Below are 23326 nucleotides of genomic sequence, written 5' to 3'. Positions count from 1 at the left end.
TACGCTTAGAATGTATTTAGTGTTTACATTGTTCCAAAAGGTCAGAGAAATGATATTGTAATCTATACAGCACCTGCTTGGCACACTTAATATCCACGCAGCGCTTGCTCCTTACCTTATTTTTATTGATCTCCAGTTTTTTCTACAACTAGTCAAATGTATTCCTCACATCTGAATTCCCCTTTACTTCAAGAGCGACCAATAAACATTCCCCTGTTTCAAGTTTATTTGTCACGTCCTGCACCCCCGCAGCAACCTGGGCATTCATCTCTATGTGGAGACAGAGGAGGGTGAGCCTCATAGAGATAATACTATGGTCAGGGTCAGGAAATGCTCTGCAGATGGGGAGGTTATTTCCCACAAAATGATTATTATTATAAAATGTCTTGATTATTATGCCTTTGAATAAAGAGGCAAGTTAACTCAGAATACAACACCAGTACCTGCGCAGTAGCACTAATGTCATAGTATATGTAATTGTTTAGTAAATACATAGAAATGGAGTTTTGTTATTTTTGGTTAACCTCACAATTATATCTCAAACACACACACACACACACACTGTTTTCTCTCTATCAGTCCTTGTTAGCTGGGTGGGTAGGCTTGGTGGGTCGAAGGGGCCCCCACTGCAAACTGCCCTTCTTCAGAGCCAGCCAGGTCCCCTGTCGCCCCCCACGCGCCCTGAAATCCATCCCACGCAAGAGGGAGCCCAAATATGACCTGCCCCTGCCCAGTACACATGGTGAGGTCCTACAAGGTCAGTGGACAACACTGGTTTTAGGTCTTGTTGTGAAGCTTGTTTAATGCAACGTTTAAAGGCATAGTTCATCCAAATTACTAAATTAATTAAGTTGTGTTTACATTTAATTGTGTCTTTATTGTAAATCCAATGCATCCAAAGTGTGCTTTACAGTCTGTCCTGTCTCAAAACATATTGTTTGGTCCCTTTCAGATCACAGCCACGTCAACAGTGGGCGTCAGGCTTGTAAGAGACATGAATTATATGTGAACTTTAGTGACCTAGGCTGGAAGGTAAGCTTCTGTCTCCCTTAACTACTCATTCTACTGAATAGATAATATCATGAGCTAACATTGTATCACCTTATTTGCTGTAACACACAATTAGTGTTTTTAGGGAAGCAAGGCATTTGTGTAGTACGTGCAATGTGGTGTATGTATTTCTGATAGAAATATAGTCTGTTCTAGTCATTCTATTTCTATGGTATTCTCTCCATTAGGACTGGGTCCTGGCTCCTACGGGTTACTCTGCCTTCTACTGTGATGGAGAATGCCTATACCCTCTGGGGTCCTGCATGAACGCCACCAACCACGCTATGATCCAACTAGTGGTCAGTATGCACTACTACACCCTCTCTCACATGAACGATAACATTGGTTTCAGTGGGAAAGACGGTAATTGGCTCAGACAGTATTGGGAAATATGGCAAATTGAAAGTAAAATACCCAAGTTAACTGAGTCTACAATGGCAGACTCTTAAAGTAGAGTACAGATAGTGAGAAGTTACATTCAAGACTGAAATGGTCGACTTTATACTATATGCCTGCTCTTTAAATGACAGACTGACCAGGTAAAACTATGATCCTTTATTGATGTCACTTATTAAACCCACTTCAACTAGTGTAGATGAAGGGGAGGAGACAGGTTAAAGAATGATGTTTAAGCATTGAGACAATTGAGACATGGATTGTGTATGTGTGCCATTCAGAGGGTGAATGGGCAAGACAAAAGATTTAAGTGCCTTTGAACAGGGTATTTAAGTGACTTTGAACAGGGTATGGTAGTAGGTGTATCAAGAATGGTCCACCACCAAAAGGACATTGAACGAATTTGACACAACTGTGGGAAGCATTGGAGTCAACATGGGCCAGCATCCCTGTGGAACACTTTCAACAGCTTGTAGAGTCAGTACAGTATCACACTTCACAATACAATGCCATAAAGTGTGGGCCTGTAGTACCTGTAAATCAACTAAACTTTGTTGTTTATTTCCATATGCAAAGAATAAAGCATAATTGTTCATGTAATATTAGCCTCATAACTCGAGGAAGAGGAAATAGTGATTAAATAATCAAGTAAATGAAAAGACAGAGACAAATGCTTTTGAACTACTAGTTATTTTATTTAAAAATGTAAAATTCAGTGCAAAGTAATGTAGTGCATTAGTGTCTAGATCGCTGTTAGGTGGCAAAGCGTCACAAGAATCCTGTGGGGAGAGAAAACAAGAGAATACATTAATTTAATGGGTGTTAACTAATCACGGTTCAACGAAGCATTTCAAGTCCTCAAATCCTGAGAGAGAGAGAGAGCGAGAGAGAGAGAGAGAAAGATGGACAGACAGAGAGAGAGAGAGTGTGGCCTTTCAGATCTCTGCAGTAGGACTACATGCTGGCCATGAGGTTCTCCAGGTGGTACTCCAGGAGTCTGGAGAGCTCAGTGACTAGAGACACTGGGTTAAAGTACCAGGCCAGCTGCTGCCCAAACATGTCATCTAGCAGAGCCATCAGCCCACCCTGAAGAGAACACCACACAACACATAGATAATGGCTCTGAGTTACTAGCTTATCAAGAGGAAAGAGACAATGAGAGTTACTCCCTGTAAAACGTCATTGAAACCCTGTTAATCAGGAAAAAGTAAACTAGGAATAAGGAAGTAAACTCTTGACTCTTACATTGAGCAGCAGCAGGTATCTCTCAGCCTTTGGCTCAATGCTGGCAGCAGCAGGCAGGAAGGAGTACAGGAGAGCGTACAGACGCTCCATGAACCCACCAGGGTGCTAAAGGAAACAGAGGAGGAGAAGAGAAATTGAAGTGAAATTGCCAAGAGAGAGACATCGAAACATCTACCAGTGAGATGCTACTTACCACCATCAGGGACTTCTGAGCTGTCATCATCCCAAACATCACCAGTTCAAAGAGGACATCTATCAGGTTAACATGATGGATCTAGGACAAGAAAACAGGAATGATTTCAAAAAGATCAGATACTGTGATGTATGAAATACATGCATGTGGAAGAACTCAAAGTGAGACATGAAAGAGTTAATGAACTCACCTTTGCCTCAGCCAGCTCCCTCTCAATGTCAATCTTCTTGGAGGGGTCACTCAGGTAGTCCACAAAGTCCTTATAGGCACGGATGAATTCGGCCTCGTCCTATCACAAAGCAAAGAGCATTGATGTTAGTGAACAGAACACATTTCCCACTGAGGACGCTCTCTTACCCTTGAATGAATAATGAGTTAGTGAGTTACCATGTGGTGGGCCTGAACCAGTGCGCCCAAGATGGCGTAGCAGTCGGATGTGTCTTTGTCCTGTCTGTCCCGTGTAAATAGTATTCGTATTTTTCGTATACATTTCGTATATATTTTAATTTCACTTTCCATCTAGGAACTGAATATACATTCCTACATTCCGCCTCACCCAATGTGGTACGGACCTGCTATTTTTTTTTATACTTTAGAACCGTAACCCCAATCAGAAGCTAGCCAGATAACTAGTAGTCAGTTAGCCACTGCTGCGGTCTTCGCCCTTAACTCGGACACAGCCAGCTTCAATACCGGGCCAATACCTGCCAGTCTGCAAGCGCGATATCAACCCAGAGCATATAGGACTGCTTTTTCTCTACCACATCACCGGATTCCTGACGCAAGCTCTGGACAATTACACCGTATTATCACAGCTAGCTAGCTGCAACCGAGTGGCTACTACTGGCTAACACCTCTGTCCCGAAGCAAGCACCAGTTAGCCTTGAGCTAGCCTCGAGCTAGGCCCATCTGCCGGCTAGCCGAAGAGGTCTACCAGCGAATTCTTGGGCTACAATACCTCTTTTGCCAATTGGACTGGACCTTTTTTTTGCCGACACAGAGCCCTGCCAATCCATCACAACTGGTCTAAATCAGCTACAAGCTAATTTAGCCATTTTTTTGCCGCTGCTAGTAGCTTTTACCTTCTGCACAGACACCAGCCCTGTTATTAGCCTGGATATTACTCACCAATTTACCAGCATCGGACTGTCTCTCGACAACAACGCCGGATTCCTGCCGTAATCCCTGAGCCACTACTTCTGATCCTCACAGCTAGCTTGCCGCTAGCGCAGTTAGCGCCACTGCCACGAAGCTAGCACCAGTTAGCAAACACAATTCTACAATTCACAACCTCTCTTTCGCCATTCGGCTTGGATTCTCTGGATTCTCTGTCGACACGACCACGTCTGAGCAGACCCCCTCCGTCTGAGCAGACCACCCCCCGGGCTACTAACTTTAAACGCCGCGTGCTAGCTTAGTGGAGGCCTCCCTGCTCCATCTACGGCTGCCCCCTGGACACTATGATCACTTGGCTACATAGCTGATGCATGCTTGACTGTCCATTAATTCACGGTACTCCATTCTGTTTATTTGTGTTTTATCTGTCGGCTCTGTGCTTTAACTCAGGATCTGTGTGTAGTTAATCCGACCCTCTCTGCCTAGGCGTCGCCATTTTTACCTGTTGTTGCTGTGTTAGACTAGCACCCTGTTATTGCTGCTGTTATCTTACCTGTTGTTTTAGCTAGCTCTCCCAATCAAGACCTGCAATCACTTTATGCCTTATTGTATGTCTCTCTCAAATATCAATATGCCTTGCATACTGTTGTTCAGGCTAGTTTTCATTATCATTGTTTTGGTTTGCAATGGACCCTGTAGTTCCACTCTCCGTACCTCTGATACCCCCTTTGTCCCACCCCCCACACATGCGGTGACCTCACCCATTGAGACCAGCATGTCCAGAGATACAACCTCTCTTATCATCACCCAGTGCCTGGGCTTGCCTCCGCTGTACCCGCGCCCCTCCATACCTGTTACGTTCCCCAGTTTTCTGTGTTGTGGTATGTATTTGAGTGTGTGTTTCAGGAGATAGCTTCCTGAGTTCTCCATGGCTAATTGATAATTGGAGAGCTGACCACGCCCCCTCGTCAAGAAGCAGCTGACACTAATTACCTTTGCCACCTGAGGAATATAAAAGCCAGTGTTCTGTTCAGGAAAAAAGATCATAACTGGGAGATCATTGCTGAGAGAGGAGGCTGAGGGTGATATACTGTATTGGTTGTTCTCAGAGGGAGATGATTAGTGTGACCTGTATTGGTTGATTGGTTATGTCTTTTGTGTGTCAATAGGACGCAGTGTTTTGATTATTGAAATTGTTTGGATTGTTCTGTTTCATTTGTTCCCAGGGGGGAAGGAGAAGGCACTTTGGGAGTGCTTAGGCAAGAGGCCTGCGGGCATACATATACCCGTAGTATATTCATTGTCTAGGCACACTAGGTAAGACCTGGGCGGACCACCCCCTGTATTTTGGTTAGGGCACCAGGTGGTGCTAAGATAGGTAAGTAGTGGGTAGGCAGGTTAGATAGGAAAGGGGGAAGTTTTGATATTTACTTTCTTTGCTTCCGTCCAGCCCCTTTTCCCCATATTACCGTAAGGAAATAAATCCTAGTAACGGTAAAATCTGCCTTTGTCGTCCTTACTCACGCCTACAGTCCATACCTCTTACACTTCACAGGGGGTTGAGTTGCAGCAGGGAGTTGCGTTCCCTCTTCTCAGAGGCGTGCGTAACATAATTTCGCAGTCCCCTGCCTTTGTTCCCAGGGGGGAAGGTTATGTTACGCACGCCTCTGAGAAGAGGGAACGCAACTCCCTGCTGCAACTCAACTCCCTGTGAAGTGTAAGAGGTATGGACTGTAGGCGTGAGTAAGGACGACAAAGGCAGATTTTACCGTTACTAGGATTTATTTCCTTACGGTAATATGGGGAAAAGGGGCTGGACGGAACCAAAGCAAAGAAAGTAAATATCAAAACTTCCCCATCTAACCTGCCTACCCACTACTTACCTATCTTAGCACCACCTGGTGCCCTAACCAAAATACAGGGGGTGGTCCACCCAGGTCTTACCTAGTGTGCCTAGACAATGAATATACTACGGGTATATGTATGCCCGCGGGCCTCTTGCCTAAGCACTCCCAAAGTGCCTTCTCCTTCCCCCCTGGGAACAAATGAAACAGAACAATCCAAACAATTTCAATAATCAAAACACTGCGTCCTATTGACACACAAGACATAACCAATCAACCAATACAGGTCACACTAATCATCTCCCTCTGAGAACAACCAATACAGTATATCACCCTCAGCCTCCTCTCTCAGCAATGATCTCCCAGTTATGATCTCTTTTCCTGAACAGAACACTGGCTTTTATATTCCTCAGGTGGCAAAGGTAATTAGTGTCAGCTGCTTCTTGACGAGGGGGCGTGGTCAGCTCTCCAATTATCAATTAGCCATGAAGAACTCAGGAAGCTATCTCCTGAAACACACACTCAAATACATACCACAACACAGAAAACTGGGGAACGTAACAATACCCCTGTCTGCACATTATGCCCAGAATCTATTCTACCACGCCCATAAATCTGCTCCTTTTATTCTTTGTCCCCAACGCTCTAGGCGACCAGTTTTGATAGCCTTTAGCCGCACCCTCATCCTACTACTCCTCTGTTCCTCGGGTGATGTGGAGGTAAACCCAGGCCCTGCATGTCCCCAGTCACCCTCATTTGTTGACTTCTGTGATCGAAAAAGCCTTGGCCTCATGCATGTCAACATCAGAAGCCTCCTCCCTAAGTTTGCCTTACTCACCGCTTTAGCACACTCTGCCAATCCTGATGTCCTTGCCGTGTCCGAATCCTGGCTTAGGAAGGCCACCAAAAATTCTGAGATTTCCATACCCAACTATAACACTTTCCGTCAAGATAGAACTGCCAAAGGGGGAGGAGTTGCAATCTACTGCAGAGATAGCCTGCAAAGTTCTGTCATACTTTCCAGGTCTATGCCCAAACAGTTCGAACTTCTAATTTTAAAAATGTATCTCTCCAGAAATAAGTCTCTCACTGTTGCCGCCTGCTACCGACCCCCCTCAGCTCCCAGCTGTGCCCTGGACACCATCTGTGAATTGATCGCTCCCCATCTAGCTTCAGAGTTTGTTCTGTTAGGTGACCTAAACTGGGATATGCTTAACACCCCGGCAGTCCTACAATCCAAGCTTGATGCCCTCAATCTCACACAAATCATCAAGGAACCCACCAGGTACAACCCTAAATCCGTAAACATGGGCACCCTAATAGACATTATCCTGACCAACCTGCCCTCCAAATACACCTCTGCTGTCTTCAATCAAGATCTCAGCGATCACTGCCTCATTGCCTGTATCCGCCACGGGTCCGCGGTCAAACGACCACCCCTCATCACTGTCAAACGCTCCCTAAAACACTTCTGCGAGCAGGCCTTTCTAATCGACCTGGCCCGGGTACCCTGGAAGGATATTGACCTCATCCCGTCAGTTGAGGATGCCTGGTCATTCTTTAAATGTTACTTCCTCACCATATTAGACAAGCATGCTCCGTTCAAAAAATGCAGAACCAAGAACAGATATAGCCCTTGGTTCACTCCAGACCTGACTGCCCTCGACCAGCACAAAAACATCCTGTGGCGAACTGCAATAGCATCGAAGAGCCCCCGCGATATGCAACTGTTCAGGGAAGTCAGGAACCAATACACGCAGTCAGTCAGGAAAGCAAAGGCCAGCTTTTCGGGAAAGCAGAAATTCGCATCCTGTAGCTCTAACTCCAAAAAGTTCTGGGATACTGTAAAGTCCATGGAGAACAAGAGCACCTCCTCCCAGCTGCCCACTGCACTGAGGCTAGGTAACACGGTCACCACCGATAAATCCGTGATAATCGAAGACTTCAACAAGCATTTCTCAATGGCTGGCCATGCCTTCCTCCTGGCGACTCCAACCTTGGCCAACAGCCCCGCCCCCCCCCCGCTGCTACTCGCCCAAGCCTCCCCAGCTTCTCCTTTACCCAAATCCAGATAGCAGATGTTCTGAAAGAGCTGGAAAACCTGGACCCATACAAATCAGCTGGGCTTGACAATCTGGACCCCCTATTTCTGAAACTGTCCGCCGCCATTGTCGCACCCCCTATTACCAGCCTGTTCAACCTCTCCTTCGTATCATCTGAGATCCCCAAGGATTGGAAAGCTGCCGCGGTCATCCCCCTCTTCAAAGGGGGAGACACCCTGGACCCAAACTGTTACAGACCTATATCCATCCTGCCCTGCCTATCTAAGGTCTTCGAAAGCCAAGTCAACAAACAGATCACTGACCATCTCGAATCCCACCGTACCTTCTCCGCTGTGCAATCCGGTTTCCGAGCCGGTCACGGGTGCACCTCAGCCACGCTCAAGGTACTAAACGATATCATAACCGCCATCGATAAAAGACATTACTGTGCAGCCGTCTTCATCGACCTGGCCAAGGCTTTCGACTCTGTCAATCACCATATTCTTATCGGCAGACTCAGTAGCCTCGGTTTTTCTAATGACTGCCTTGCCTGGTTCACCAACTACTTTGCAGACAGAGTTCAGTGTGTCAAATCGGAGGGCATGTTGTCCGGTCCTCTGGCAGTCTCTATGGGGGTACCACAGGGTTCAATTCTCGGGCCGACTCTTTTCTCTGTATACATCAATGATGTTGCTCTTGCTGCGGGCGATTCCCTGATCCACCTCTACGCAGACGACACCATTCTATATACTTCCGGCCCTTCCTTGGACACTGTGCTATCTAACCTCCAAACGAGCTTCAATGCCATACAACACTCCTTCCGTGGCCTCCAACTGCTCTTAAACGCTAGTAAAACCAAATGCATGCTTTTCAACCGTTCGCTGCCTGCACCCGCACGCCCGACTAGCATCACCACCCTGGACGGTTCCGACCTAGAATATGTGGACATCTATAAGTACCTAGGTGTCTGGCTAGACTGCAAACTCTCCTTCCAGACTCATATCAAACATCTCCAATCCAAAATCAAATCAAGAATCGGCTTTCTATTCCGCAACAAAGCCTCCTTCACTCACGCCGCCAAACTTACCCTAGTAAAACTGACTATCCTACCGATCCTCGACTTCGGCGATGTCATCTACAAAATAGCTTCCAACACTCTACTCAGCAAACTGGATGCAGTTTATCACAGTGCCATTCGTTTTGTTACTAAAGCACCTTATACGACCCACCACTGCGACCTGTATGCCCTAGTCGGCTGGCCCTCGCTACATGTTCGTCGTCAGACCCACTGGCTCCAGGTCATCTACAAGGCTATGCTAGGTAAAGTGCCGCCTTATCTCAGTTCACTGGTCACGATGGCTACACCCACCCGCAGCACGCGCTCCAGCAGGTGTATCTCACTGATCATCCCTAAAGCTAAAACCTCATTTGGACGCCTTTCCTTCCAGTTCTCTGCTGCCTGCGACTGGAACGAATTGCAAAAATCTCTGAAGTTGGAGACTTTTATCTCCCTCAACAACTTTAAAAATCTGCTATCCGAGCAGCTAACCGATCGCTGCAGCTGTACATAGTCCATCTGTAAACTACCCACCCAATTTACCTACCTCACCCCCCATACTGCTTTTATTTATTTACTTTTCTGCTCTTTTGCACACCAGTATCTCTTCTTGCACATGATCATCTGATGATTTATCACTCCAGTGTTAATCTGCTAAATTGTAATTATTCGATTTATTGCCTACCTCATGCCTTTTGCACACATTGTATATAGATTCTCTTTTTTTCTACCATGTTATTGACTTGTTTATTGTTTACTCCATGTGTAACTCTGTGTTGTCTGTTCACACTGCTATGCTTTATCTTGGCCAGGTCGCAGTTGCAAATGAGAACTTGTTCTCAACTAGCCTACCTGGTTAAATAAAGGTGAAATAAAAAAATAAATAAAAAATTAGGACCTTTCCCGCCACAAACAGATAGTTCCTGCTCAAGGTGGAACCAAGCAGTGTCTAAAGAAGAGGGAATAGTTAGGGTGAGACACCCATCTTCCTCTAAGAGACAGAGAGAACAAGAAGATACAGAGAGAAAAAAGAAAAAAGTGGGTCCACTCACAGTGAAGGCCTGGCGCAGGGAGACGAGCCTCAGGGCGATGTCCTCCACTCTCTTGGTGGTAAGGTAGAGGCTGTGGGAGGGAGGGAATGGAGCATGTCAACCATTAGAGTCAATGGGGATAACAGCCTGGTGACCACTATCCTTCAGCATCTGACAAGCCCAGACTACACAGACATTTAGAGGAACTCACTTTAGCAGAGGAACCTCCCTCTCCTCAGGCAGCAGGTCCTCCTCCCAGCCCTACAACAACAGAACAAACATTCAACATCAGTGACCAATGCAATGACATGACAAACAATGGGTCAATGGAAGGATCTTAATGCTACTAGTCAATAGAATGTGTAGCTGTGTGTCTAACATCTGACCTCATAGCAGTTGTGGCCCTCAGGCTCTGGCTCAGTGAACTGCTGATTGGTGGGCGTAGAGACGGAGGCAGCCTCCGACCACGCCGAGGAGGAGAGCAGCCCGTCCAGCCCCATGTGGAGAGTGGCGTACACCACCGAGACATCAGTCTGCTGCTCCAAAAACACACACAACACACCTGTTTACCACACACACACCTTATTAGAAAACAGAGCATATCTAATGGAAAAATGCACAGTAATTGGTATTCTATATACATAGGAAAACCTTTATTTACCTGGTAGCAGCCAAGCGTCACGTCCACAGACGTCTCGTGGCGGAGGTGAGATGCATACTGGGTCGCCCTGCCAGCCACATACTGACAGAGAGAGACGACATGTTAAGGTCAAATGGAATAAGTGAAGAAAAATCTAATACTATTTCAGTAGTATTTACATCTTACCTGGATCCAAGTGACGGACTGCACCTTGGTGACACAGTAGGGGATGCCCTCTGGACTAAGCCTGGCGGTCTCCTTGGAGATGGCCCACACCAGTTGAGTCTCCAGGCCTCGAACCCTACTCACATGGTGCATCCTCACCACCACCTGCTGTGGAGAGAAACAACAAGTAACATCAACAAAACAACATCAGCCATCGCTGTAACACGTTTCCATCAAGATCACATGACTCTGACAATGTAGATTAGGACTAGGTAGTTACAAAGACACATACCTGGGATCCCCCACGCATGTAGGTGATAATGGGGCTGATGAACTGGAAAGTTCTCCAAGCTTTAGCCACCGGACCGGCATTGTTCTGCACAAGAGGGGGGGGACATTACAATACATTCAGGTTAGAAACAGCAAACATTGTAACGGTGATGTGACTCTGTGTGCTTCTCTTACCCTGATCACAACAGGCCCACAGTACAGGGGGCTGAACCTAATCGGTATCAGCTGCCAATTACCAGTGGCCTCCTAAAGCAGACAACAAAGATTTTAAGAATGAATATGTGGGATACTTTTCAAACATAAAACCAAAAACTTTCTGAAAAGTGTACCTCAAGGATAGTCGGCACATCCTCAAGGATGATGGCAGCATCCTGGACATGAAGGATAACTGGCAGCAGTGGCACATCCAACTGGACCTCATCCAGTACAGTTGATTCTAAAATGAGGAAGAGGAATACAAACAAACAATTATTAGGACGTAAAACGTAGCACGCTAGCTAGTACTACTAGCAAAAGTGCATCGCTTAGCAACAATTACTAAAGTTAAGGTTAGCTTGCAAGTCAGGATTACAGAAATACACAACATTTCACAAATTACATTGTCAATGTTGAATGTGGTAAAATAAGAAGTTTAAAACTCCACATACCCTCTTCCAAGTCCCTGTCGCTGTCCACCTCCCGACGATCGCGAACTCTGCAAAACGGAAAAAGACAACAAAAACAACCCACAAATGAATTTAAACAACCTGTCACCGCAGAAGGCTGCCGACGTCCTCGCACTCTCTCCGTCAATCTTGAAAAGCACCCAGGCATTTTCCAGTTTTCCAGTTGTTTCAATCTCAGGTCTCACAAATCAGTCAAGTTTGTTGTTGTTGAACAGCAAATTGAAGTTGTTCTTGTTTTCGCACAGAAAACGTTCAATAGAATGCCGATATGTTCTAACGGTTAGATGTCTCATGGCAACACATATATTTAAAAATTGTTGTTTACAAAATTGACAGCTGTGTTGCCATAGAAATGAGTTTGGAACTATATGGTTACCGTTGGAATCCTATACAATTCCTGGTAATCATTCTAATTCTATTGACCCTATTTTGTCACCAGAGTCTTTCCTATGTTGTGTGTGTATAATATTAAACAAAAATACCAAATGTTTTTTTAAAGTCACTAGCTAGGTCAATGGCCCATTGAAATGTTTTAGCTTGTTTTCATGGAAGTTGTTGTTGTTGTTGAACTTCTGAAAGTCTAGGCTTTGCCTCATTGTGCTATAAAGTCTTGTGGAGCACAGACAACCCGGGGTTAAAACATATTGACCACATTCAGACAAGGGGGGCGAAGCCACAACCCACTGAGGTAGGAGAGCACTGAAGCATCTGCATAATAATAATCCATATCTCTTTTATAAACAGGATATTATCATTGATTATATCAAAGTGTATGTACGAATAAGTCAGTCTGACCTTTTTTCATGGCAGGTTCACCTTTTGAAGCCAGATGAGGTTCCAAAAGCGTGCTGCGCACCCACCAAGCTCAGTCCCATCTCTGTACTCTTCTACGACGACAACAACAATGTGATCCTAAAGAAGCATCGCAACATGGTGGTCAAGACCTGTGGATGCCTGTGACATCTGTGGTGGCCCATCTATTCTACATCATTTTAATAAACTTCACTACCATTGTTCCAAAAGATACAAACAGGGTGATATACCTTGCAACCAGCAGTTGATAGCAATAATCTGGAAATATGCGGATAAATAGTATGTATTTACACTGAACAAAAATATAAACGCAACATGCAACAATTTCAACGATTTTACTGAAATCAGTCAATTAAAATATGTTCTTTAGGCCCTAATCTATGGATTTCACATGACTGGGAATACAGATGTGCATCTGTTGGTCACAGATACCTTTTTAAATGAAGATAGGAGCGTGGATCAGAAAACCAGTCAGTATCTGGTGTGACCACCATTTGCCTCATGCAGTGGGACACATTTAATTTAATATATATATTTTAATTTAACCTTTATTTAACTAGGGAAGTCAGTTAAGAACAAATTCTTATTTACAATGACGGCCTACCCCGGCCAAACCCGGACGACGCTGGGCCAATTATGCCCCGCCCTATGGGACTCCCAATCACGGCCGGATGTGATGCAATCAATCAAACTTATTTATAAAGCCCTTCTTACTTCAGCTAATGTCACAAAGTGCTGTACAGAAACCAGCCTAAAACCCCAAACATCAAGCAATGCAGGTGTAGAAACACGGTGGCTAGGAAAAACTCTAGAAAGGCCGAAACCTAGAGAGGAACCAGGGTATGAGGGGTGACCAGTCCTCTTCTGGCTGTACCGGGTGGAGATTATAACAGAACATGGCCAAGATGTTCAAATGTTCATAGATGACCAGCAGGGTCAAATAATAATAATAATAATGCGGCTTGAATTTGAACCAGTGATGCCTCTTGCATGAGAGATACAGTACCTTCGACTGCTGCACCACTCGGGAGCCCACATCACCTTAGCATAGAGTTGATCAGGCTGTTGATTGACGCTTGTGGAATGTTGTCCCACTCCTTTTTGATTTTTTAAAAAAGTTGCTGGATTTTGGCGGGAACTGGAACATGCTGTCGTGCACGTCGATCCAGAGCATCCCAAACATGCTTGTGAGTATGCAGGACATGGAAAAATGTTGATATTTTCAGCTTCCAGGAATTGTGTACAGATCCTTGGGACCACGCATTATCATCCTGAAATATGAGGTGATGGCAGTGGATTACTTGCACAGCAATGGGCCTCAGGATCTCATAGCGGTATCTCTGTGCATTCAAATTGCCATCGATAAAATGCAATTGTGTTCGTTGTCCGTAGTTTATTTCCCCATACCATAACCCCACCGCCACCATGGGGTACTCTGTTCACAACGTTGACATCAGCGACGCAGGATTCATCCGTGAAGAGCACACTTCTTCAGCGTGCCAGTGGCAATCAAAGGTGAGCATTTGTCCACTGAAGTCAGGTCAAGACCCTGGTGAGTACGACGAGCACGCAGATGGGCTTCCCTGTGACGGTTTCTTCTTACAAATTCTTCAGTTGTGCAATCCCAGTTTCATCAGCTATCGGGGTGTCTGATCTCAGACAATCCTGCATGTGAAGAAGCCGGATGTGGAGGTCCTGGGCTGTCGGTTAAACTTGGTCTGCGGTTGGACAAACTACCAAATTCTCTGAAATTAATACTCTAGCAACAGCTCTGGTGGACATTCCAGCAGTCAGCATGCTCCATCAACATTTGAGAAAAAACTGAGTGTGTTGTGTGGCAAAACTGCACATTTTAAGGTGGCCTGTTATTGTCCCCAGCACAAGGTGCACTTGTCTACTGATCATGCTGTTTAATCAGTTTATTGAAATGCCACACCTGTCAGGTGGATGGATAATCTTGGCAAAGAAGAAATGCTCACTAACATGGATGTAAACGAATTATGCACAAAATTTGAGAAATTAACTTTTTGTGCTTATGAAACATTCCTGGAATATTTTACGTCAGCTCATGAAACATGGGACCAACACATTCCATGTTATATTTATATATTTGTTCAGTATAAAACATTGATTTTGAGTATGAGAATGGTATATGAATAACACCCATTGCCTCTTTCATAAAGAAGGATAACCATACTTCACTATTAAACTATTCAAATCTACAGTAATTCAGATAATTACATCACCCGTTGTCATACACTGCTCAAAAAAATAAAGGGAACACTTAAACACAATGTAACTCCAAGTCAATCACACTTCTGTGAAATCAAACTGTCCACTTAGGAAGCAACACTGATTGACAATAAATTTCACATGCTGTTGTGCAAATGGAATAGACAACAGGTGGAAATTATAGGCAATTAGCAAGACACCCCCAATAAAGGAGTGGTTCTGCAGGTGGTGACCATAGACCACTTCTCAGTTCCTATGCTTCCTGGCTGATGTTTTGGTCACTTTTGAATGCTGGCGGTGCTTTCACTCTAGTGGTAGCATGAGACGGAGTCTACAACCCACACAAGTGACTCAGGTAGTGCAGCTCATCCAGGATGGCACATCAATGCGAGCTGTGCCAAGAAGGTTTGCTGTGTCTGTCAGCGTAGTGTCCAGAGCATGGAGGCGCTACCAGGAGACAGGCCAGTACATCAGGAGACGTGGAGGAGGCCGTAGGAGGGCAACAACCCAGCAGCAGGACCGCTACCTCCGCCTTTGTGCAAGGAGGAGCGGGAGGAGCACTGCCAGAGCCCTGCAAAATGACCTCCAGCAGGCCACAAATGTGCATGTGTCTGCTCAAACGGTCAGAAACAGACTCCAAGAGGGTGGTATGAGGGCCCGACGTCCACAGGTGGGGGTTGTGCTTACAGCCCAACACCGTGCAGGACGTTTGGCATTTGCCAGAGAACACCACGATTGGCAAATTCGCCACTGGCGCCCTGTGCTCTTCACAGATGAAAGCAGGTTCACACTGAGCACATGAGCACATGTGACAGATTTGACAGAGTCTGGAGACGCCGTGGAGAACGTTCTGCTGCCTGCAACATCCTCCAGCATGACCGGTTTGGCGGTGGGTCAGTCATGGTGTGGGGTGGCATTTCTTTTGGGGGCCGCACAGCCCTCCATGTGCTCGCCAGAGGTAGCCTGACTGCCATTAGGTACCGAGATGAGATCCTCAGACCCCTTGTGAGACCATATGCTGGTGCGGTTGGCCCTGGGTTCCTCCTAATGCAAGACAATGCTAGACCTCATGTGGCTGGAGTGTGTCAGCAGTTCCTGCAAGAGGAAGGCATTGATGCTATGGACTGGCCCGCCCGTTCCCCAGACCTGAATCCAATTGAGCACATCTGGGACATCATGTCTCGCTGCATCCACCAATGCCACGTTGCACCACAGACTGTCCAGGAGTTGGCGGATGCTTTAGTCCAGGTCTGGGAGGAGATCCCTCAGGAGACCATCCGCCACCTCATCAGGAGCATGCCCAGGTGTTGTAGGGAGGTCATACAGGCACGTGGAGGCCACACACACTACTGAGCCTCATTTTGACTTGTTTTAAGGACATTACATCAAAGTTGGATCAGCCTGTAGTGTGGTTTTCCACTTTAATTTTGAGTGTGACTCCAAATCCAGACCTCCATGGGTTGATACATTTGATTTCCATTGATAATTTGTGTGATTTTGTTGTCAGCACATTCAACTATATAAAGAAAAAAGTATTTAATAAGAATATTTCATTCATTCAGATCTAGGATGTGTTATTTTAGTGTTCCCTTTATTTCTTTGAGCAGTGTATATTCTATGTATCCAATCAAAGCTGTAAAGTACTGTGACATAAGTACAATGCTACATTTCTACCCTTTTGATGGCTATGTTGTCTTGTTGAACCATGAATTTCTCATTGTCTCTTTTAGATGTACTACACATGGTTCAATTAAAACACTAAATATATGGACTATAAGTGCGTGACAAAAATTACTACACATTTTCTTTGCATTTCTTTAATCATACTTTTAACCAGTACAAGTTAGTAGCAATGGCAAATGTCATTCTATTTTTTTTGCAGTTTTTCTATGTACAGAGGATCCAATACACAGGAATGTGTCATTGTCAATATATTTATGGAGGACTGTGTACTGCTATTTTTGTAATAAAATAAGTAGAATATATATTGTAGAGGTTGATTTGATGCAGAAGTGAGAGGAAATGCCAGTGAACACAGACCTCCAGAAACTCCAATCCTTGACAGTGTCACTCCTGTTCAGCTACATAGCATTTCAGTATATTGGAAATACATTTGAAAATACTTATAAGTATGCATTAGTCTGGTATCAGTATAGACGGAATGGCGTTTAACTTGCATTTGGAAGTAACACATTTTCTGCTAGCATTACAAGGCATACATATTCTCTCACACACAAAACATATTCACTGCTTTCCTTCTGAATGGATCAAATAGGCAGAGGAATGCTTTCATATATATTGCTACAGTTCTTGGAAATGGTCAAATGCAAAATAAAATTGTTACAACGTGGACCCGGCGACTATCAAAAGGGATTTTGGCACTGTGTCGACCAGGGCCTTTTACAGGCAGAACAAGGCTCAGTCTTGGGCAATTAACACATCTTTTCCACTATGACACCATTCTCAAAGAAAGCAGAAATGATTTGCACAAGAGTATAGAGGAGGTATAGAAAAGAGTTGGGGGTAAAAGTAAGACAGCGGTACACAAATGAGAAAAAGTTGGAAAAACAGTAACACCATGACACTTTTAGACGTGTATTGAATCAGGAATGAATGAAGGAAGCAGCATAGGGAAAAGGAAAGTAGGTAGAGTGGGCTCATATAATTAAGATGGGTGCTTCAATGGGTGGGTGCTTGAAGTTGAGGGGTGGTTGGACATATAAGATGGGGTGCTGGTGTGCCTCTGCCCCCATTTTAGGTCATTGTCACACATATTCCCCCACCCATGTCCAGGGGTCTCAGTGTTTTGTCTCTTTGACGCCATTTAGTTCCAGTTGCAGCGCTCCAATCGTGGTCATCCTGTGTCTGTGAATCACAACATGAAAGGCGATGAGTGACAACATATCCACAATATTGAGTCATACAAAATAAAACTTTAGCATAGGGCAAGAGTTTGCTTCTAACATGTATACTGGGAGTCTGAATGATGAGAGCATCTTAACCCAGCTGTAGGTCCATTGTGTGTGTTGGTCTTTTAAGCCTCAACATCATCCAGCTCTGGGGGCATTGGGGATTTGGGATGCTTGCTCTCAAAGTGCTGCTTGAACGTCTTCGGGTCCGGCACCTGCGTCTGTAAGGGTCAGGTAAGGGACGGAGGACATCAACAATTGTTGGCTGAGACCGAATTTTCAGGTGACAAACAATAAACAAAGCAATAAAATGCATCAAAGTACTACACATCACACAGGCCAGTACAATGGACTAGACACAAAGAGAAACCTAAAAAAGGTAGAGATGTCAAACGTTCAGGCTGCTGTACAGACTATGGAGGCTCTAGTCTAGAGCGCCCGGTTAAATTGTGGTTGAGAGCATTATTTTACTCTAAATAGTTAAATGAGTGAGAAAGAGATGTCATTGTTGCAATAGTTTGCCAGTGGGCAACAAACTACATGACCAAAAGTATGTGGACAGCTGCTCGTCAAACATCTCATTCCAAAATCATGGGCCTATGGCGTTGGTTCCCCCTTTGCTGCTATAATAGCTGCTATAATAGCCTCCACTCTTTTGGGAAGGCTTGCTGTGGGGACTTGCTTCCATTCAGTATTAGTGAGTTCGGGGACTGAATTTCAGCAATAGGCCAGGCTCGCAGTCGGCGTTCCAATTCATCCCAAAGGTGTTCGATGTAGTTGAGGTCAGAGCTCTGTGCAGGCCAGTCAAGTTCTTCCACACCGATCTCAACAAACCATTTCTGTATGGACCTCGTTTTGCGCATGGGTGCATGCTGAAACAGGAAAAAGCCTTCAAACTGTTGCCACAAAGTTGGACGCACATTGTATGCTGTAGCGTTAAGATTTCCCTTCACTGAAATGAAGGGGCCTAGCCCGAACCATGAAACAGCCCCAGACCATTATTCCTCCTCCACCAAACTTTACAGTTGGCGCTATGCATTGGGGCAGGTAGAGTTCTCCTGGCATCGGGCAAAACCAGATTTGTCCGTCAGACTGCCAGATTTTGAAGCGTGATTCATCACTCCAGAGAACGCATTTCCACTACTCCAGAGTACCATGGCGACGAGCTTCACACCCCTCCAGCCGAGACTTGGAATTGTGAATGGTGATCTTAGGCTTGTATGCGGCGACTCGGCCATGCAAACCCATTTCATAAAGCACCCGATAAACAGTTCTGTGAGCTTGTGTGGCCTACCACTTCACGGCTGAGCCGCTGTTGCTCATAAACGTTTACAATTCACAATAACAGCACTTATAGTTGACCGGGGCAGCTATAGCAGGGCAGAAATTTGACTAACTGACTTGTTGAAAAGGTGGTGCCACGTTGAAAGTCACTGAGCTCTTCAGTAAGGCCATTCTTCAGCCAATGTCTGTCTATGGAGATTACATGGCTCTGTGCTCGATTTCATACACCTGTCAGCAACGGGTGTGGCTGAAATAGCCGAATCCACTAATTTGACGGGGTGTCCACATACTTTTGTATATATAGTGTATACTATCATCTTAAATGGACATGTTGAAATATTTTGCCATAGTAAATGGTATATTCTGCTAATTTCCCTAATGTGGTCAGTTTGTGTTAATAATTTACTTACACAAGCTTGCATTTTCCCCCCAGAAAATGTGGTGTAATTACACATCCATTTCACCTCAGATTGTTGATGCTAGTATAAAAGTGTATAATTTTCAAGATGACATATGATTGATTGCTTAAAACAGATCAATATCTTCGGTTTTGTACCGATGATTTTGTCACACGCGCTGGGTTATGCAGGACTTAGAAATGCCACAAAAGTTAATGAATTGGCACAGAAAATTAAACGCTGTCTCTCTATAAAAGTCGATGGCCACACACCAATACATGGATATGACAGTCAAACTGTCACTTAAATAGCAGCTAACCGTTATCACTGTAGACATCCTATGTCGCGTCGTGATTCGTTTAAGTTAAAGATAACTAACAAAAAAGTGGTCTGTTCCCTCCTGAAATCAACACCTGACATTCCAAGATATAGATGTAAACCCGCTACAAGTTGACCTAACCAACCGTGTATAGTTTATTCCAAGTGTGAATAGTGTTACTTCAAACAGCGCTACACCCCCGTTCTATTGATTTCAGCGTGACATTGATGGAAGTGATTAACAAAAAAAGTGTTGCACTTGAATCAAAATGCAACACTTCTAAACGTAGGCCTAGCTAGCTGTCCACTACAAACTGTCCTCTAACCAGTGATGTACACATTATTCCCAGATTCCGTTTGGTTTTTGAGCTGCGTTAGTTTTAACAGGACGTGCAACCTCATCTCCCCCTCTCGCACAATTGATTTCAATGTGATATCGATATGAGTGATTCACAAATAAGTGTTGCATTTGTCTTCCTGTCTTGGTCGACCCCAAAGCAAAATGAATCACTCCAAAAACCTATCTGACCGTCTTCTGCAAGTTGTTCTCTAACCAGTGATGTAAAAAACCTCCAGTTTAACATGTTTTTTAAAATTTATTGTGGGTTTCAAGAGCGCATACAACCTGATTTCCCCCCTAATTGATATCAGTTATTTGTCACTTGTCAAAACAGGGTTTTTGGTGTGTGTGCCGTTAATACAAAAGTACTATGATTATTATTGTTGCACATGTATGAGCAGATAGTACATTTTATGTTTAGGTCTTCAATATAACAAACTGTTTCTGCATATTGGTTATTGATTTGGACACATTGTCAACAGAAAGCAGCACCACCATCATTTTCAACTGAAGTTTTAGGACTATTTTATTGAACGTTCAACATTAATTTCTAATGGTTATGTACTTAATCAGGTAAAAACGGCTGAATGATTACAAAAACATGCTGCAGTTTATTTTGATGATATACCAGGAATCACCAAAATGAGTTTGGCCTGCCTTCTAAAGGCACATACAGTACCAACCACTAACACTCACCCGACAGACGGGGCAGGTGTGGACCAGTGCTGCCTTGGCTGCAGTCTTCTGGTCTGCTGCCGCTCCCTTCTTCTTAGCAGCTGCCGCCTTGGCGTTCTTTTGCTGGGATTGAATCTTCTGTTGACCGCGAGCCATGGCCTACCTGAGAGAAACAGACGTATAAAAAATGCTACCCATTTGTATTTATCTGTTGATACTAGTATCTCAGTCTCCGTCAGAAGTCTAGCCATCTATTTAGAGAACGTACAAGTGAATTCAGCTACACAAGACACTAGCCAGCTGACAACTAAACAAGAGATTCTGTTAGATTATATAGCTAGCTAGTATTTGGTAAACAATAGTTTATGTAACAGATTGGCTATAAGATGTATAGCTCTCCTGACCCATTCCGTCTCAGCCTCCAGTATTTATGCTGCAATAGTTTATGTGTTTGGGGGCTAGGGTCAGTCTGTTATATCTGGAGTATTTCTCCTGTCTTATCCGGTGTCCTGTGTGAATTTAAGTATGCTTTTCTCTCTCTCGGACAACCTGAGCCCTAGGACCATACCTCAGGACTACCTGGCCTGATGACTCCTTGCTGTCCCCAGTCCACCTGCTGCTCCAGTTTCAACTGTTCTGCCTGCGGCTATGGAGCCCTGACCTGGTCACCGGATATGCTACCTTGTCCCAGACCTGCTGTTTTCAACTCTCTAGAGACAGCAGGAGCGGTAAAGATACTCTCAATGATCGGCTATGAAAAGCCGACTGACATTTACTCCTGAGGTGCTGACCTGTTGCACCCTCTACAACCACTGTGATTACTATTATTTGACCCTGCTGGTCATTTATGAACATTTGAACATCTTGGCCATGTTCTGTTATAATCTCCACCCGGCACAGCCAGAAGAGGACTGGCCACCCCTCATACCCTGGTTCCGCTCTAGGTTTTCTCCTAGGTTCTGGCCTTTCTAGGGAGTTTTTCCTAGCCACCGTGCTTCTACATCTGCATTGCTTGCTGTTTGTGGTTTTAGGCTGGGTTTCTGTACAGCACTTTGTGACATCAGCTGATGTAAGAAGGGCTTTATAAATACATTTGATTTATTGATTTAAGATGTAGGCATGCTATACTATTTAATGGCTAAAATATGTTGTTAAAGTTGACATCGTTTTAACGACTTTGCACATATGAAACAGACAATCATAATCAAAAACATAAAATTCCCAGTTTATGCTACAAATCCAACTTTATAAGAGATTTTAAACTAGGTTTATTATCGTCTATTCTGGTAAGAATGTGATGAGCATAAAACAAGAACCACAACAGAACATTCCAGTACAGTGGCTAGCTGGGATGTATTCAATATGAAGAACTGACCTGTGTCCAATAAAAACTCGTTTACGTTGCGAAACGTTTTGCAACTGTTTGCTACGGTGTACACTAATGACTATACCCCGTCTTGATACTTCGCTCTTGCATTGTAGCTAGCTAGCCAACTTTAGTTCGGTTGGCAGAGAGCTAGCTAACTAGCAATCAAAGCCAGCATCTATCTAGTAAGCTAGCCAATTAATTAGTAACAGTTGGCGTAGTTTAATGATAATAGCTAAGACCAACACGTCTGCGGCGCGAACTGAAACAAAATACAACATGGTTAGCCAGTTCTAACAACAATGGCTAACGTTAACCTATCAGTTAGCTAGCCAACTATTTCACGTGTGGCATAGCCAGCTAGCTATTTAGCTGACATTGCAGAACTGAATAGCTAAACCAAAACAAACGTTACCCAAGTGTTTATTTGGCTATTAGTTGTACAAACCGATATATGTGCTCTTCAATCTAATAAACAAAATGTTAATTTTTGAAAAAAATACCTTCGCGTTGCTTCGCCCTTCTTCTTCTTCTTCTTCTTCTTCTTGTTCTTCTTCTTCGGTGAGGTTTATCGCTGGTTGGCATCCAACGTTATGGTGCATTACCGCCACCTACTGTACTGGAGTGCGGACCAGAGACAGGGAGAAACTAAATCCTACCTGCCAGCCCCGTTGCTTTTAAAAATCTAACAAACTATTTGAGACTATTTCTAATGACGTTCTTGTCAATATACTCTTTAAACACATTTCCTATACCCCCTTCTCCCTCATACTAGATCTCAGCCTCTCTCTTTCCCTCTGATAAAGCCCACACTGTAGCAATACATGCTCCACGGTCTCTGTTTCCTGGCAATAATCACACTTTCCTGTTGTATGCTTTCCGATTACATTTAAGGTATTATTCAATCCGCTATGTCACACTCTAATCCTGTAAAAATAGCCTCCTTTCTTCTGTCCTTTCCTGCCAATCTCCCCTCGCCGAATTTCCTCTGTACTTGAAAGAAATGCCTTCCCTTAGTATCTCTATTCCACTGCTCCTGTCATCTCTGCACCATCACTGTCCAAATCAGTATTTTTGCCTCTGCCTTGCGCATTAAAACTACCACATCAACATCTCCACTACTAAGTGCTTGTTTAGCCAGTACATCAACTGCCTTGTTCCCCTCCACCCCCACATAGGCTGGGACACAAGTACATCTTATCTGTATACCCATTTGTCTAATCCTGCCATGGGTTTGTAGCACCTCATTAAGCATG

The 23326-nt window shown here is 44.4% G+C and overlaps 1 protein-coding gene and 1 long non-coding RNA gene across 4 annotated transcripts; one reads left to right on the top strand and one right to left on the bottom strand.

Annotated features, from left to right (window-relative positions):
• Positions 1-1242: 1242 nt before the first annotated feature.
• Positions 1243-12984, top strand: LOC139559371 (uncharacterized). Its single transcript, XR_011671749.1, has 2 exons — positions 1243-1349; positions 12546-12984. It is a non-coding gene; the product is annotated as an uncharacterized lncRNA (long non-coding RNA).
• A 3597-nt stretch (positions 12985-16581) lies between these two features.
• LOC139558743 (zinc finger protein 706-like) lies at positions 16582-22726 on the bottom strand. Of its 3 annotated transcripts, none has more exons than XR_011671633.1 (4): positions 22574-22664; positions 20726-20867; positions 17745-17910; positions 16582-17645 (listed from the first exon to the last, which is right to left on the bottom strand). XR_011671633.1 is itself a non-coding variant. In XM_071374139.1 (4 exons), exons 2-3 carry the CDS (start codon positions 20858-20860, stop codon positions 17815-17817), a joined length of 231 nt encoding a protein of 76 aa, XP_071230240.1. In that variant the 5' UTR covers positions 20861-20867; positions 22574-22726; the 3' UTR covers positions 16582-17645; positions 17783-17814. The 3 variants fall into 3 exon arrangements, 2 of the variants coding, with proteins under 2 accessions (XP_071230240.1, XP_071230241.1); XM_071374139.1 differs by having other exon boundaries at positions 17783-17910; positions 22574-22726; XM_071374140.1 differs by having other exon boundaries at positions 17783-17910; positions 22519-22586.
• Positions 22727-23326: the final 600 nt, after the last annotated feature.

This window comes from Salvelinus alpinus, chromosome 29, assembly GCF_045679555.1.
Source record: "Salvelinus alpinus chromosome 29, SLU_Salpinus.1, whole genome shotgun sequence".
Classification (NCBI taxonomy): Eukaryota; Metazoa; Chordata; class Actinopteri; order Salmoniformes; family Salmonidae; genus Salvelinus; species Salvelinus alpinus.
This window is presented reverse-complemented; position numbering and strand designations above follow the sequence as displayed.